The sequence below is a fragment of the Cygnus olor genome, chromosome 16 (genome assembly GCF_009769625.2).
Source record: "Cygnus olor isolate bCygOlo1 chromosome 16, bCygOlo1.pri.v2, whole genome shotgun sequence".
NCBI classification, from domain to species: Eukaryota; Metazoa; Chordata; class Aves; order Anseriformes; family Anatidae; genus Cygnus; species Cygnus olor.
In genome coordinates, this window is record NC_049184.1 from 638,892 (window position 1) to 655,561 (window position 16,670).

Genomic DNA, 16,670 nt, shown 5'->3' on the forward strand with positions numbered 1-16,670 from the left:
TGACTCCCAGTCATCCTCTTGACAGTTCTTTCACTGCCTTACAGGATATTGTTCCGGATATTCAGAGTTGTTTTGGGTTGGTTGTTTTGATGTTGCTTTTTTGTTCCTTTTGAGAAAGGGAGAGAGTGACAAAAACAAATGAACCTTTTCTTTTTCTCTTCAGCTTCCTCTGTCACCACTTACATTTTCTGCTACAGAAGTGAGGCTTTATTTTGCATTTTCCCTTCTAAGTTGTGTGTACATCTTGTCTTTGTCATCAGTTTCTTCCCATACAAAAGAGGAAAGAGCTATTACTGCTATAGTAATTTACTCCCTGCACTAAAATGAGTAGGTCAAAGCATGTTTTCACTTCCTCTTTGGTTGTGTGGTCTTTAGTTTTCTCCTTGGACCTCTGCACTCACATCTTTGCCTTATTGCTCTTAGAAGGCTTCTGTAACAGTGAAAGAATTTCATTTGTCAATCCAAAGATCTCTTGTGTCCTTGTTTTTCTTTTTCCCTTGTGAGCCTTTTCTAGTACTGTGCCTGACTTCTTCTAGCACTTTCTCTCTCTCTCTCTCTTTCTCTCTCTCTCTCTCTCTCTCTCAAAATATTCATTTATTCATCTTTCTCTTGAATGGCTGCACTCAGATACACAAGCTCTTGCTTAAGTCTTTACAATTTTTTCTTTCCATACATGTAAAACATAAGCCATATTCTTTGTCCACCAATACACACAGTACTGTATGTATTTTAGTTTCCTTTATTTTCACATTGCGCATCTGAAATCTGTAAGGAATACCTATTTTTTGGTCCACTGATTTAGGCAAGTGTCCTGTGTCTTCTCTGTCTGCATCATGGATCTCATATGAATTTGGATGAGTTTGTTTTACGTGAATTGTCTTAGTTTCAGGGTTTTCCTCTTCCAAACTGTTCTTAGGGTCTGCCAGCACCCGGTACTTGCTATGTCTTCTCTTGTCTCCATCTTCAAGCTGTTATTATTAGAAATGTCACATTTCTTTACAGCTTTGTCTCACTAACTACATATCCCCAGTCGGGAATCACTATCCTCTAGGTAGGGTAACCCTGACCTCTAGATAGCATATAATCTGTGTTCTCTTTACTTTCTACGTAAACCTACTATAGACAAAATCCTGCTTTTGCTTTATTAAAAAATAATACCCCAAATAAACTATCAAAATATGTTTTTTTGGACTCACTCTAGACCTTATTGCTAAAATCAGTAATCCTCATCTGATTTAAACAGACAGGATTCTGTTGATTTCAGTAAAGCTATGGTATCTTCCACTTGCGGAGGTTCTTGCCTGGCTTCTGTCCATGCTTAAGCTGTGTTTAGGGATCTTTCAAATTTCAGCTATCTTGCCTTCGAACACTTCCATTTCACATAGTGAATTTTGCAAATCAGAATTTTTATTAGATTGAGAGTAGGCCAAATTAACATTTTTTTTCTCAATTCAAGCATTTCTGTATGCAGAACTTTTCTAAAAGGTTAGCAGAACTAAAATTATAGTCCTGTGAGGTGATGCTTCAAGAAGTATTTGTTCCCTATTTGCAGATGTACCTTACGTTTGACCTGTAAACTTGATTATCTTAAAGTATTAATTGTAGAACTAAGACCAGCTCACTTTACATAAGCAATACAGTGAAGTGTGTAAGGAGGCTGTAACCACAGAACCAAGGTTAAATTCTGTCTGTGGATAAGAAAAATGCAGGAGGACAAGGTTACTTCTAGGTCCGTGGCACTATCTATGTGATGGTGAGTTAAAAGAAGCGGGTTCTGTTAAAGTTGTGTTAAAGTGGGTTCTGTTTATGCTGCTGCTCATGTTGGTAGGCACAGTGACGGTTTTGCTCTCTGTCCTAGAGCAGCAGTGGTGTTTTGATGTGTCAAGGTGTGGACATTGTGCCAGATACAGACCTGTTAGGTCTCTGTCTGGCTATTGGAATAGCAGGGTTACTTGTGTAAAGTTGGGACTTGCTGCAGCCTTTCTGGACTCTTTGTATGTAGCCCAGCCCCATGCTCTCTCATTACCCTGGAGATTTCTCAACCCATTTTGGGTGGAAGAGTTATTCTGAGTGTGCGTACACACACCAGTAGTGCAAAGGAGTGCTAAAAGGTGTGTACTTGTTGTGTTATGGTGAGAGTTTCTGTTGAGAAAGTAAAAAAAAAATGTAATAAAAATACAAGATAGTTGTGTTTGTGTACATGGATTCAGTTAAGGGCCTGATCAGAGATGAGATGCAATAGAGAAGAAAACAGTGAACTATGTTACTTGAATTTCTAATTTCTACAAAGTCAAAGTTTTCCCTTTTCCATGGGGTTAATTTTCTACTTAAACTAGAAGCAGAATTACATTTTGAACTGAGTAATAGTGGCTTGTTAGGCAGAACTATTGCACAGATAAGAACTGTAAGCATGCCTTCGGTGCGTTTCGTATATTGGCAAAAAACTACTTTCTGCCTAAACCGGTAACGTGACAGTACAGATTCAAAGGTATTTTTCCTATTATAATCCAGTTATAGATTTTTTTCCTTTCTTTCTTCTTTCTTCCTTCTTTTCATACTTACTAATAAGAAAATTCTTGTATTAAGGAATGCCCAAGCGCCTCCCTCCTGGGTTCCCTTCAGGCCAGGCTAACCAGAGCTTCATGCAAGGTCAGGTGCCTTCCACAGCACCAGGAACACCGGTGAACAGCGGAGCTCCGCAGCTACAAACTAGCCAAACTGTGCAGCACACAGGTCTGTTTGGAACTAGTTTTTCCTCTTTTTTTTCTTTTTTTTGTAGAAAACTATGCTTATACTTGTGTAACACAATTACTAAAACATTAAATTCTTGCCAGTAATAGAGAGTTTTAGCTACCTGGGGCTGAAAGTGCTGCAGTGGTGTGCTATGCGTATTGTTAAATGAGGAAAATTAAAATGGGAGGCTGCTTGTGGTTTTCAAACAACCCAAGTATTATTGCTTAGGACTGCTATACTAGGATCCAGAAATATCCGTTTAGAAATTAAATAGAAGTAGTGTTGACAATTGAAGACTAAAGGTAATAAGATACAACATAAAAGGAACTTCTTGTCCAGAAAAAAAAAGATGATGTTATCTTAGAAACAGAAATAAAAATATAATAAATAAATAAAAAGCTCTTGTGATTTGAAAAGATTATTAGTTCATTCAAAAGCTTTGGAAGTCTGCTTACAGACAGTCCTGTAAAAATGAAATCTTTAGTTCACAAATGCCTCCGTTTAACAATTCTGTTATTAGCCTTTCATCTGGATTATGGATACCCTGATAATGTGATGTCATCACTACTGTGTGTGTATTTATTTTGCAACCCATTCTAAAACAGCCTCAATTTTGAAGCTTAGTTTAGTTGGGAATTGTTCCATTGAGTTAGGTGCTATTGTGGAATATTTTTAAACTTATGTGCAGATAAGGCTTACCAGGAATTTCAGTCATTCTGCAGTGTCGTATGTACGTGAAGTGCCAGGCTAAGTGTTTGTTTTGAAGTGCCAGTATGATCTTCTCTTTTGACACCTAATGTTTATCTGTAGCATCAAACATCATAGCATAGGACTGCAAATGTGTCAGATATCCTAGCTTTCATTAGAAAATAGAGGAAAATAAATTTTGGAGTTCTACTCAACATCAGATGTGAAAACTTTATACCACTCCAATTGTTTCCTAATTGGCCTTTTCTATTAAAGGTGGCCAAGGATCTGGACCTCCTCAGAATCAGATGCAAGCACCACATGGCCCACCAAATATGATGCAGACCAATTTAATGGGACTTCATGGAACTATGAACAACCAGCAGGCTGGTGCTAGTGGGGTGCCACAAGTTAACATGGGCAACATACAGGGACAGCCACAACAAGGACCACAGTCTCAGCTTATGGGAATGCATCAGCAAATCGTATCATCACAAGGACAGATGGTAAACATTCAGGCTCAGGGATCGCTGAACCCTCAAAACCAGATGATACTTTCTCGAACTCAGCTCATGCCGCAAGGCCAAATGATGGTAACACCACAGAACCAAAATCTTGGCCCTTCACCCCAAAGGATGACCCCGCCCAAACAGATGATTCCCCAGCAGGGACAACAGATGATGTCTACACACAATCAGATGATGGGACCTCAAGGCCAGGTCTTGTTACAGCAAAACTCGATGATGGAACAGATGATGACCACTCAAATGCAAGGAAATAAACAGCCTTTTAATACTCAAAACCAGTCCAATGTTATGACGGGGCCAGCTCAACTGATGAGAGGACCAACCCCAAACATGCAGGGTAACATGGTGCAGTTCACTGGGCAGATGATGGCACAGCAAGGCCCTGTGAACGGTAACCCTTCTCAGGTTATGGGGATGCAAGGGCAAGTTTTAAGACCTACTGGACCTGGCACCCACATATCTCAGCAACTTGGGGATACTACTACAACAACTAATAATGATGTGAGCTTGACACAGATGTTACCTGATGTTCCTGTGCAGCAGCCAAACATGGTGCCTTCCCATATGCAAGCAATGCAAGGAAACAACAATGCTTCGGGGAGTCATTTCTCTGGCCACGGACTGCCTTTCAGCACTGGGTTTAGTGGAACGCCAAATGGGAATCAGATTTCCTGTGGACAGAATCCTGGTTTTCCTGTCAATAAAGATGTCACGCTCACAAGTCCACTCTTGGTTAACCTTCTACAAAGTGACATATCGGCAGGACACTTTGGTGTGAACAACAAACAAAATAATCAGAATGCCAATAAGCCAAAAAAGAAGAAGCCTCCAAGGAAGAAGAAAAACAATCAACAACTGGAACAGACGAAGTAGGTGTAATATCACATTGGTTTTATATGGGACGTGGGAAAGTCCTGCTGGCAACTTGTCAATATTTTTCTCAGCAAGCATGCAGTGAGCCCTGTATTATTTCATATGTTAGCAATTTCTCTTAAGCGTTAAATGATAGTGCCATGGCAAGTCTGCCCCTGGAAAGTTCATTCAGGATAAAGAAAAAGATGCAAACATCCTAGTTCAGTTATAAACCTATTCAAAACAGCAATGTTCACTACATTTACTGGGTAGAGGAGGTATAGAAGTTGTTTTAAAATGTCAGTGGACACATGGGGCCGTGGCCTTTGGAGAGGAGGCCGCCATTCTCGGGCAGTCTGACAGCCACCATCAAAGGTTGGGAAGTACTTTCAGCTTTCAGAAGAGTTATAAACCTCTGTATTACGATGTGCTGTATAGACTGGGGGGGGTGGGGGGTGGGGGCTGTTTTCTGAGATGCGTGTATATCTGTGTGTTTCTGCTTGGGACCGAGTTGGACTTCTCTTTTAGTTGAAGCTGCAGCTAGGAGTTCGAGTGTGGTGCTCTCTGGTATGGGGATAACAAGCCCAAGCAATGCTGGCCTTCCTGCCCTAGGATAGGCTAAGAGGAAAAAAAAAGCCACAAGCCTTGAGAGAGAACCTGCAAATGCAACAGTATTTGAGAGAAAATGAACATATCAATGTAGTAGAAATACAAGATTGCTGAATCTTTTGATTCTTCTTTGACTGGTATATTTTGTTGGCCAGCTGTTCTGTGATCTTTTGTTGTTGGCAGTGTATTAATGCCAGCACAGTGTGGTTGACTACTCCTGCTGTATCTTTATTCAGCTAAAATGAGTATGTAGGCAGATAATGCTATATCTAATTATGTACTATATATATATATATATAACCTTTGGCTGCAGGTGAGCCACAGGGTCATTGACAGGAATCCACAGGAATCCATGTGATGAAATGTCTTTTTTTTTTTTTTTCTCCCAGTTCACTTAGGAAAGAATGGAAGAACTGCACAAATTTACAACACAAGAATATCCAAATTTGCATAACCTGTTGCAAGTGATCTTTTGTGACAGTCCTTAACTATGTTAATTCTGTAGTACTGTAAAATGCAGGAGCTATTACTTGTATTTTGGCGGTGTAGAAGTGCTGCATAGAGAAGAAGGTAAAGCAAAGCATGCTGGTTTAAGAGACTCTGAAAAAAGTCTTTCAAATACTTGCTATTTCATTGTATGTATAAGTGATGGTATGGCCTGCAAAACAGGCCTTCTGATTTCGCAAATTAATGTGTACACAATCTATGGAGGAACCTTGTTTAAGTAACTTGGGACCAAGTGGCCAAAACACATGTAGACTACAACACTGGTGTCTTGGAAACCATAACTAAGGTAGCACTTCTTTTGCAGCACCTAACCCGTGAGGCATCGTCAGCTTCTGGAACGCGTAGAGCAGGGCTCCTTCCAGTCGCGACACGAGGAGCAGGGTAGGGGGACCTTTGCAAGGCAGGACGCAGTGCAGCGCCGAGCTTCTGGCTGGGCTAGTCTTCACTTATGTGGAAGGGAGGTGTATGAGGGCACGTAGGTGTCTTCATTTTGGCATTCCAGAAATTTGAGTGCAGTTAATCTGGCAAGAGGGGCTTTTAACAGTTTATTGCAAAAGGTAGTATAGTGTGGTCCATGTTTAAAGAATACAAGTCGTAGTAGAACAGTAGAACACGTCTTTCTGCTTTCAATCCGCAAGCCCCTCAGAAAATTTTGAATAAAAGCAAACATACTTTTGTTTGTTGTTCACCAAACCCTTAAAGCTGTCCAGATATCTTTATAACAGTATCAATGTCTTTTCTTTCAATCAAAAATGTTCTTGTTGCATAATGCTACCAACACCGATTTGTAGTACTGGTAGGCACTGCTGATCATTTGCAACAAAGTAAAATATGCAATCCTTGTGTCATTATTCATCATCTGTGTCTTTTATGGAAAGCCAGTTCTTTTTGCCCCAAATTAGATGCAAAAATGGCCATGTATTTCTAGGAGGGAAGGTCTGGTGCTATGTGTAGAAATAAACTGCTTCAATTCTAAATAGATTTCAGTAAAATAATAGCAATCACTGCTGTATTGCCATGGAAATCACAAAGGGTTCAGAGGGAGCAGAAGAGTTGACACTCTATTCTGAAAAAAAAATCCATTAATCATTAAAGAAAAGCCTTATTATGTTTCTGTTCTCATTGGTCTTTCTGATGATTACCCAGCTTCGGTGTGGCCTGGGAATATCAATAAATGGATAGATAAAGTTCCCTCGAGCTTACAAAGCCCCAGAAGGCTATTTGCTTGTTATAAAATTTTCAAAATAAAAGAAGCCTAAATTAAAGTTTTTCCTATTGAGCTCTAAAAATTTAAAAGAATTTCTAGCTCATAAATGATGCTTTTAATGAGATTTCTGCTTACTTAACAAAAGAAATACTACTTCCTACTTCTATCACTTTGATTTTCAGTGAACTTTCTCCTGGCATTGTTATTTGCAGAATAATGCGTTTGTCACCTGATACGGATTAGCATTTTGTTTCTTAACTGGCTGTGTGTTAATCCCTCTGTCCTTGCAGGAGCATTCAGAAGGGTGTTATCCTCATAAATGGGTTAGAGTGAAAAGGTGAGACTGTTCTCCAGCAAAAGAAGGGAGACTACAGTGCAGACAAAGTCGAAGCTGGTCATGATTCCTTCCTGCCTCACTCACTGTCTGCATCCTTGGCATAGTTAGCCAAGCTCAGCGCTTACCTGGCTCGGAATTGCGGATTCTTTTAAGTCTGACTTGGATCGATACCTTTTGTATCAGAAACAAATAGGTGCTTCTCATCACGGCTTCTCTGTAGTTATTCTTCAGAATTGTAGAATTCAAAGCAGCAAACCTTGTTTGGAAATGCAGCTAACTTGATAATGACACTAAGAACGATTCAGTTTTTGTTGTTGTTAGAAATTGTTGTGGAGTTGTAATCATACAGCAGTACCATTAATGAAACGGTTTGTAGGCTGGGCCATATGGGAATGTTAAACGGGGTAAGTGTACTACTGAAAAAGTTTATTCACCTGAATCTAAAAATAATTTTCAGGATTTGCCTAACTGAGCAAATCAAACATTGAAATAAAAACTGAGACATTTTGAATAAATAGGTGGTTTAAAAGTGATTGTGTCTGTTTGTGAAAAACGTAGGAAACAGGATGGAAAACAGGGAAAAAGATGCTAGATGAAAGGTGATGGTGGAGAAAAATGTGTTGTTAAGTGTATGAAATATCAGGACAAGCAAACAGTTGCTTCACATTGCCCTGTTGGCAGCCCTTGACCACATGTGCTGGTAGGAGAGAAGTAAGGTGCGTGGTAAAGACACTGCTGCCGCTGGCATCAAGACACGTGGTGCCTGGCGTGGCGCGCCTTGCGTGGAGGTGATGAGCGCCTGGAGAACAGCACCGTGGGACACAGCACGGGAGGCTTCCCTCAGCCAGCTTCAGAGAGCTTTTAGTGGTAGGTCTGGAAGCAACAGCCCCGCTGCACACGTGGGAACTGAAGCTAATTTAGCATCGGAGAACAAGTGCCTTTCTATAAAAGTAAAGCCGTAGCAGAGCACTGTACCACGTCAGCAGGGCTGGTTCTGCTCGCCTCTTCTCCGTAGCTTGATTTTTGTGTGGCTTATTTCACCATCTGCAGTCCTGGTTTTTGTTGGGTTGCTGTCTCTCTTCTGGAGTTCTCTTCCCCTCTGACTGGGATTTTACGTCTGCAAGCTGTGCTTGGCAATGCAGCTGGTAGAGCTGGAGGTTCGCTTAGGAAACTCTGATAATCCGTGCTGTGCAGCTGGTGCCTTCTTACGCTGAGAGCAGTAAGAGGGAAGAACAAATAAGGAATGTTTCTCTCTCCCACACGGACTTATTTTCATGCTAGTTATTTGTGTTTAGAATTCGATGGTTTTTTAGATATCTGGTGGTTGTTAAATATGTTCAGTGAATTTCAACGACATTTGAAATTCCATTTATGTTTAATTTTTCCAGTAACTATAGTAGCAGGTGTTCCTACAGTCACTGTTGTTCTTTGTTACTGTATAATAAAACTCGAGGTTTGTTCTGCAAGGTTTTGTTTGTAGCTCGCCTGATGGAACCCATCAGGCAGGAGGTGTTTTTTAAGAATTGATTTTACACTAAGATTGTTTTCTAGGTAAACCTGTTTGTGTGGTAATGCTCTCACACCAGCTTTTTGTCTAATCTTTAACTGTTGCATTTTCAATCCCCACTCCTGTTTTAAGGGATCACCAGTGGCAAAAATACAAATTTAAGGCGGTATTCCCAATTTTAGGCAGTTCATGTTGCCTGCACCATGTGGCCTACATCAAAGGCTGAGCTGCTGTGGGAGATTTTGTTGTCGGAAATTTTTCCCACTTGTGTCCACTAACGCAGCGCTGCTGGGACATGTGGCTGCGTGTACAGTGGCGTGTTTGTGGGCTGCATTAACAGAGACCCCGGGCTCGTGCCCTTGCTGCAGTGCTTGCCGACAGCTGTGTGTACTCTGGGGTTTCATGCCAGTGGCCATACTGAAGTAAGAGACTGGGGTTTGCCAGTTTTCATCACATTTATTAGCAGGGGCGGGTAAGCCTGTAACAACTGCATCATAAAACTTAGTGATACGCTGGATTAGACAAAAGATTTAACTCCAAATACTTCCCTTGGCAATACTTGCCTGCTCAGTAGTAATGCTTGGAGGGGTTCTGTTTCTTAACTTTCTTCTCTCTTGATTTATGTTCTCCCTTCTTTCGACCTGTGAAAGTTCAGGGACTTTCAAGTCACACTCTGCTCTTTGAGCATGTTTTAGGTAGTTAATAGGACAATAGGACAGGCCTGGGTTTCTCCCCATCAGCTGTACAGATGCCAGAAACTGTCACTGTCAAGTAAACTTAAATAGGAGAGATCTCTCCACCTTTAAATACTTCAGGTTCTTGTTTTGCTGAAAATTTCTTTTGTCCTTGGCATTTCGGCGTAATTCTGCCTCTCCTTGTAGGCAGTGGACCTATTTTGATATCTGTAACTTGGAGCTTTTATTACATAGATCTCCCTACAGCCTTGGTGTAGTCATGAAGCAGATAAGCAGTTATGGTCTTCTACTCTTCATCCCTCTGTATCTTGCGTTCTCTGACCATATGTATTGATAGCTATAAAAAAGTGGTTTATTCCTAAGTCTGCAAAAGCTGTCCTGATTGAGTGGAAGTATTGGGCATTGAATCTCAACAATTTTAAATGCTCCTGCAGTCTCCTGGAGCATCGGTTCTAGAGCCTCAGCATCCTAGAAAGCTCTGCCAGCTGACTTTGAACATCTGATACGTGAATATATTTGTGCTGTGATATTAATAGAGGTCGCCAGTACCCTGAGCTAGTCACCGCTGGGTATGTGGTGATACCAGTGAAATAAAACGCTGTGTGTCTACTCCTGATATTTATTAATAGAGATGTGATGGCAGTATGTGAGGGAAGCCTATTTAGATCCAGCAGGAAGCCTATTTATATATAATTCAGAGTATCCCTTGCCTATTTTCTTTTTTCTACCTTGAATTTGAGTTTTTTAACTAAGGAAAGAAACAAATGCTTAGATAAATAGAGCAACAGGCATCTTGCTGCTTCTTGAGTAGTATGTAAGGTACAGGAACAATTGTCGGCAGACCTCAACCATGTGTTCACGTTTGTCATGTTATACCTGAAGCATTGATGTATTTCCATGAGTTGCTTGCAGGTCTGTTCAGAAGTGCTGAGACAATAATAAAAGCAGAATTCAAACACTGGTGTTAAGGCTGTACCTAAATTGCAGTTATTTTTCTTTCAGCTCTTCAGAACCTCGTCCAGGTGGCCTGGAGGAGAGTGATCAGTCATCAATGTCTGGAGATCAAGGAATGAATGTAGATAACACAGGCCCTAAACTTTCAGACTTTGCAAGTAGGCCACCAGGTAGTAGGATTTTTATGTGGATTATTTGAATGTTGTAACTACAATAGATATTTTACTGATCTTTGTGACAGTACTTTTATTTTTTGTATTCTCACACATTCAAGTCCAAAGCTTTTTTTTTTCCTCCTAGTAAATAAACGATACCATTGTTTAAGTGTGTTCTTTGAATTAGCTCAATATGAATAGATGGCCATGTTCTCATGTATCATTCTGCAGGTATCATGATGAACTTTGCAGAATTATTTAGCAGTATCATAATTGATAAAGATTCCTGTGCATCCAGCAGTAGTACAGACTGGTGCCTTAAAATCTGAGCATTAGCCAATAGCTGATTTTTCAGAATTAAGAAACGAAGGTTACAGTTGGAATTACCCTTTATACATAAGAAGGATTAAATCCAAAGTCCTCAGGAATTTAATGTTATAAGCCACGTGGGTTATTTTTAGCACCATTTTTGCCTCAGTGATACATTGTAGAATCTACTTGGTACACTAGGAGCAGTCAGATCTGTAACAAGCTTGCTAGTTCAGGTTCCACAGTGGCTGTCAAACTTTTAGGTTTGCTTTAAGGATAACTGATTTGTGGAAGTCCAACCCTGTATTTTTAAGTGAAAATAAGCCTGTGGACAGAGACTGTTTGAGGTGGCAGGAATCCAGAGTAATAGCTAGTAGCTGGTAGAAGTTGAGAGTTCTCCAATTCAGTGTCATGCAGGTCATTCATAAATTAAGTAAAAATGTTTTCAGTCTCTGTGTTTTGATGAATGTCACCATGTCTTCTCAGGTTATCCTTCTCAGCCAGTGGAACAAAGACCACTTCAGCAGATGCCACCTCAACTCATGCAACATACACAGCAGCCACAGCCGCAGCAGCAGCAGCCACCACAGCCACCACCACAGCAAGCCCAGGCACCACCACAAACACCGCAGCAACAGCAGCAAATGATGATGATGCTTATGATGCAGCAGGATCCCAAATCAGTCAGGCTTCCTGTGCCACAAGGAGTTCACCCACCTCGAGGACCTCTGAATCCAGATGCTCAACGGATGCCAATGCAGCAGAGTGGTAACATGCCAGTAATGGTTAATCTACAAGGTCCTGGGTCAGTGCCTCCATCTCCTGATAAACAGAGAATTTCCTTGCCAGGCAATCCTTCTCTGGGAAACAATGCAAGAAAAATGGTTTATCAAGATAATGTACAGAATCCTTCCAGCTCACCTCTGGGGGAGGTTTCATCAGTATCTTCCGTTCCAGAAGGAGGTGGAACTGAAGTCCCCCCAGCATCAGGAGCTCAGAATAATATGACATCTCATTTAGTAGTTTCACAGAACCAATTAATGATGACGGGACCCAAACCTGGACCATCCACACTTTCAACTGCCCAAGGTGCAAGTCCTCAACAGCAGTCTAATTCTCTGCCTGGCACTCTTACGCACCATTTTCCAAATGTTGCCACCCCATCACAAACTTCAAGGCCTAAAACCCCAAACAGAGCAAGCCCAAGGCCATATTATCCTCAGACTCCTAATAACCGTCCACCTAGCACAGAACCCTCTGAAATAAGCCTGTCTCCAGAGAGACTCAATGCTTCTATAGCTGGTCTTTTCCCTCCTCAGATTAATATTCCTTTACCTCCCAGGCCTAATCTCAACAGAGGATTTGATCAGCAAGGTCTTAACCCAACTACTTTGAAGGCCATTGGACAAGCCCCATCAAATCTCACAATTAACAATCAGTCTAGTTTTGCTGCTCCACAGTCACACAAATTGGAAGGTGTGGTCATTAATTCAGGAAAACAAACCAACACTGGAGGAACAAAGAGAGCAAGTCCAAGCAATAGTCGAAGGTCCAGTCCTGGATCCAGCAGGAAAACAACGCCAAGCCCTGGCAGACAAAACTCAAAAGCGGCTAAATTATCATTGAATACTCAGCAGAATCCATCTCTCTTGCAGAACATAGATATGCAAAGAAATATGATGGTTGGTCCCACTTTGCCAACACCGGTGACAACAAGTTTTCAAAATAATAACATTCTAAGTAATCAGAATCCCACAGTTTCTGTACCTGCTGTTGCTGAAGACAGTAAAGAGAGCCTTAGTGTTCCTCAAGATAACGAGTGCCAAAGCACACAAGGTGTCCAAGGTAACAAAGACCAGCCCAATATTGAACTAAAAGCTATCCCTACTCCGGAAATAAAAACGTTGGTTCCAGAGGAACAGTCAAAAAAAGATGGGCAGGCCTTAGACACAGGTAAGCTTCCAGTTCTGGAGGAAAGTAAAACCATGGTATCTCCAGCTATGAGGGAAGCACCAACTTCTTTGAGTCAACTTCTTGATAATTCTGGAGCTCCTAATGTAACCATTAAGCCCCCTGGGCTGACTGGTCTTGAAATGGCACCAATAGTCACCACTGTGGAGGACCTAAAAAAGATAGCTGTCATTCCTCCACTGCAAGACACATCCTCTAGCAAAGAACCATCTAATTCACTTAGCTTGCCTCAAAATAATGAGTCCTGTTCAAATCCAGGGCATCAGGAACTGGGAGAAATAAACTCAAATGTTACACAAAATGTTCCTCCAGTAATGCAAAGGCCTGTCAGCTCTTCTTCTATTTCAGGTCCTTTACCACCCAACCAGATAACAGTTTTTGTAACTTCAAACCCTATTACATCTTCTGCTAATACGTCGGCACCATTGCCATCTCACTTGCAACCTGCGTTGGTGTCTACTGTTGTCACAATGCCTAATGTAGGCAACAAAGTTATGGTTTCTGAGGGACAGTCGGCAGCTCAGTCTAATGCCCGGCCACAGTTCATTACACCTGTTTTTATAAACTCATCATCAATAATTCAGGTTATGAAAGGCTCTCAGCCAAGCACAATTCCCACAGCACCGATGACATCTAACTCTAGCCTAATGCCTCAGTCAGTCGCTGTTGTGGGTCCCTTACATATACCACAGAATATAAAGTTCTCCTCTGCCCCCGCACCTCCTAGCACATCCTCTAGCAGCCCCACTCCTAGTATTCCCACGAGCAGGCCACTGGTTCTAAATCCTTTGGCACCTCCTGTTCAGCTGCCTTCTCCCGCTACAACTTCTTCAAATGTTTCTTCACATCTTCCTGCCCAGCCAGCGAAAGACTTCAGTCCCGAGGAGGCAGCTTCTCAAAGCAATGGATCGAGTGACCAGTGCTCTGTTACAGTGACACAGTCTGGACCTGTTGTTTCACCTCTTCTTACGAGCAGTCCAGGATCTGGGAACAGACGAAGTCCTGTTTCATCAAGTAAGGGAAAGGGAAAAGTAGACAAGATTGGTCAACTCTTACTTACAAAAGCATGCAAGAAAGTCACGGGCTCCCTCGAGAAGGGGGAAGAGCAGTATGCTTTGGATGGAGAAGCAGAAGGTCAGGGACCAGAAATGTCAGTCCCAAACAGTTTGGCAACAGAGCAATCACCAGCAGAACTAGACAATAAAACTGTGACACCTCCAGCACCCAGTCTTACAAAACAGAGCACTTCTGGGCCTGGCAATGTGAGTGTTAGCACTGCTGCTGCTGTTTCTGCTTCTGTATCTCCAAGCTTATCAACAAGCACTCCTCCTACAAGTGCACTGTCAGCTGTAACCACTCCAGTAATCCCAGAGCTTGCACCTGCAACACCATGCACTAATGGTAGTAACCACAGCGGCTTACCAGCTGAGCAAACTGGGGTTGGTTTGGTGGAGGAGAAAACAGGATCACATCACGAACTGCTACAAAATACAGGTAAGTTCCCTGCTGACCTGCTTAAATGGAAGACATGAGTTTGCTTTCATAAATTTCTTGGGTGCCTTTTTCCATGAACGCAATAATATAGATGCTATAAGCTGACCACTGCTTTTTGTTCTTAATATCTGAGCGATACACAGGCTTGTCTTTCACCAAGATTCGCATTTCAGATGTTTTATCTTAATTTTCATTTACTGCTTAGATGTGGTGTTTGATGTGAACGTATGATGTAATAACAGAGGAGTGACTTCATATAACTTTCAGAAGTGGGGAGGCAAAATTGGATGTATCGGCAATGACAGAAGTAATACTTAAGGCATCTTTTAAACTGGTAGATGGCTTTTTCTGCTTTAGTCTTCCCAGAGACCTTTCATATTTGTAATATTTAAATATATGGACTTAATTCTGATACTGTGTATTAATTCTAATAATTCTAGTTCCCACTGTGGGGACCTTAACCTTCTAGGGAAATAGCTGAGCTACTCCAGGGAAAACAAAACAAAAAACCCACACCTTATGTCTAGGGAAAAAGTTAAAATGTTAATTTCAGAGACAGTTGAAAATGGAATTAAGAGTAAGTCGCATCCAGTAACATAAAATACCCTTATATCTGACCTGTTTCCTTACGGTTTTAATTCAAGCATCTGGCAAACTTCATTTATGACATCGCTGCTATTTATTGAGGCTGGTTTTAATCTTTTGAAAATGGTATGGAAATAAGCCATCGCTCTTGAATCAAGCTATTTGAATATCCATTGTGCTTCATATCTTGAATTTAGGCATGAATTTTATCTGTGAGAAGATAAAATCATAGAAGATAAAATCCACCTAAATCAGTAGAATTGAGAGCTTCAGCTTGAGTGTGAATTTCCATTTCCCTGTGGATAGATGTCTTAGATGTGGATACATACATCTTAGCTATATGCTATTAGATGTTATTATTAAATGTTTACTTTGAATTTCATAGAAGGAATCCTCTTTTGTTAGGAGAAAAAGTCGTTGACAGGAGAAGCATAACATAAGACTGTAAAGCAGTCTTAAAACAGCAAGCAGTGATAGCACTTCTCAAATGCTCTTGCTGCTGCTTGACTTAGTGTGTAAGAAAAAATCAGAAAATGTATCTAGCTTCAAGGTCAAGAGTATGGATACAGTTATTCTTAAGTGTGAAGCAATCTGTGTTTCCAGTCTGGAATATTCTGATTGCAAAGTAACGGTGTGTACATTCTCTCTAGATTTGGGAGGTGGTATCAACTAGTGAAGGACAACGATGTAAGCATCTGAATGTACCTGTGTTTTTACAAATGGAAGTGAATATTCTTTATTTAAATGGGAACCTTTAACTTTACATCTCCATGCTCTTCATAAGTTCATTATCACACCTAAGGGAAAACTGAAAGGCATTTGTCTAACAGGAATTGTTTTTTTAATCTTATTTTTAACTTGACAACCTAAAAAAACACATTAAAAGTCACTTTATCTTATTGACAGAGCTCGTCATGGGAGCCTCTGGAGTGCATTTTGCTCTTTTGCAGTTTGAGTGAGTGAGGGTATGAATTCAAATTAACAAAGATGCTATTTTTTCCTCAAGACTTCTTTTGAAATGAGCATTAAGCTGAGAGAGAGACAAAACTATTTAGTTTCTAGGTTTTTCTTTGGTTTCTGTGTCTAGTGAAAAAATATTACCTTTAAAAATATGCTTTATTTGATACTTAACTTCATTACTTATTCTAGTTTGGGAAAACTTGCTTGGAGTAGCTTTGCTAAAGGGTTTTTGTGTGTGTGTTTTGTTTTCGTTATTTGTTTTTTAAAAGGGAGAGGTGTTAGGGTGGGAGGGAGTAGTGGGTGGGTTAAAAAAAATTGCATCTATAAATGTAAAAATGCAGTAAATTGGAAGATACAGAATTTTGTAAAAGCAGCCCAGTTGCATGATAAAAAAAAAATCGCGATTCTCTTTGAAAATAATGCTTTTTCCCTCCACTTCTATTCTAGCATCCTCTCAACATTTAACGCAGAAAAAAAGTTCAGTTGCAACATCAGAAAGTACTGTTCAAAGAACAGGTAAATCTTACTTCGGAAAAGCAGAATTTAGGTGAACTAAGTTCATTATGTTTTTACCTCAAAAT

At 40.7% G+C, this 16,670-nt stretch overlaps 1 protein-coding gene across 8 annotated transcripts in view; it reads left to right on the plus strand.

Annotated features, from left to right (window-relative positions):
- The window catches only part of NCOA6 (nuclear receptor coactivator 6), a 47,309-nt gene that overhangs the window by 22,185 nt on the left and 8,454 nt on the right, over positions 1-16,670 (plus strand). For 6 of the 8 annotated variants that reach the window (XM_040575586.1, XM_040575588.1, XM_040575584.1 and 3 more), the window contains 5 exons: positions 2,587-2,733; positions 3,697-4,816; positions 10,664-10,785; positions 11,566-14,544; positions 16,537-16,605. In XM_040575586.1, the coding sequence (XP_040431520.1) occupies positions 2,587-2,733; positions 3,697-4,816; positions 10,664-10,785; positions 11,566-14,544; positions 16,537-16,605 (4,437 nt within the window). Of the gene's footprint in view, positions 1-2,586; positions 2,734-3,696; positions 4,817-10,663; positions 10,786-11,565; positions 14,545-15,779; positions 15,817-16,536; positions 16,606-16,670 lie in introns of those variants that run through there. The other 2 variants (XR_005824779.1, XM_040575589.1) reach the window with 2 other exon arrangements.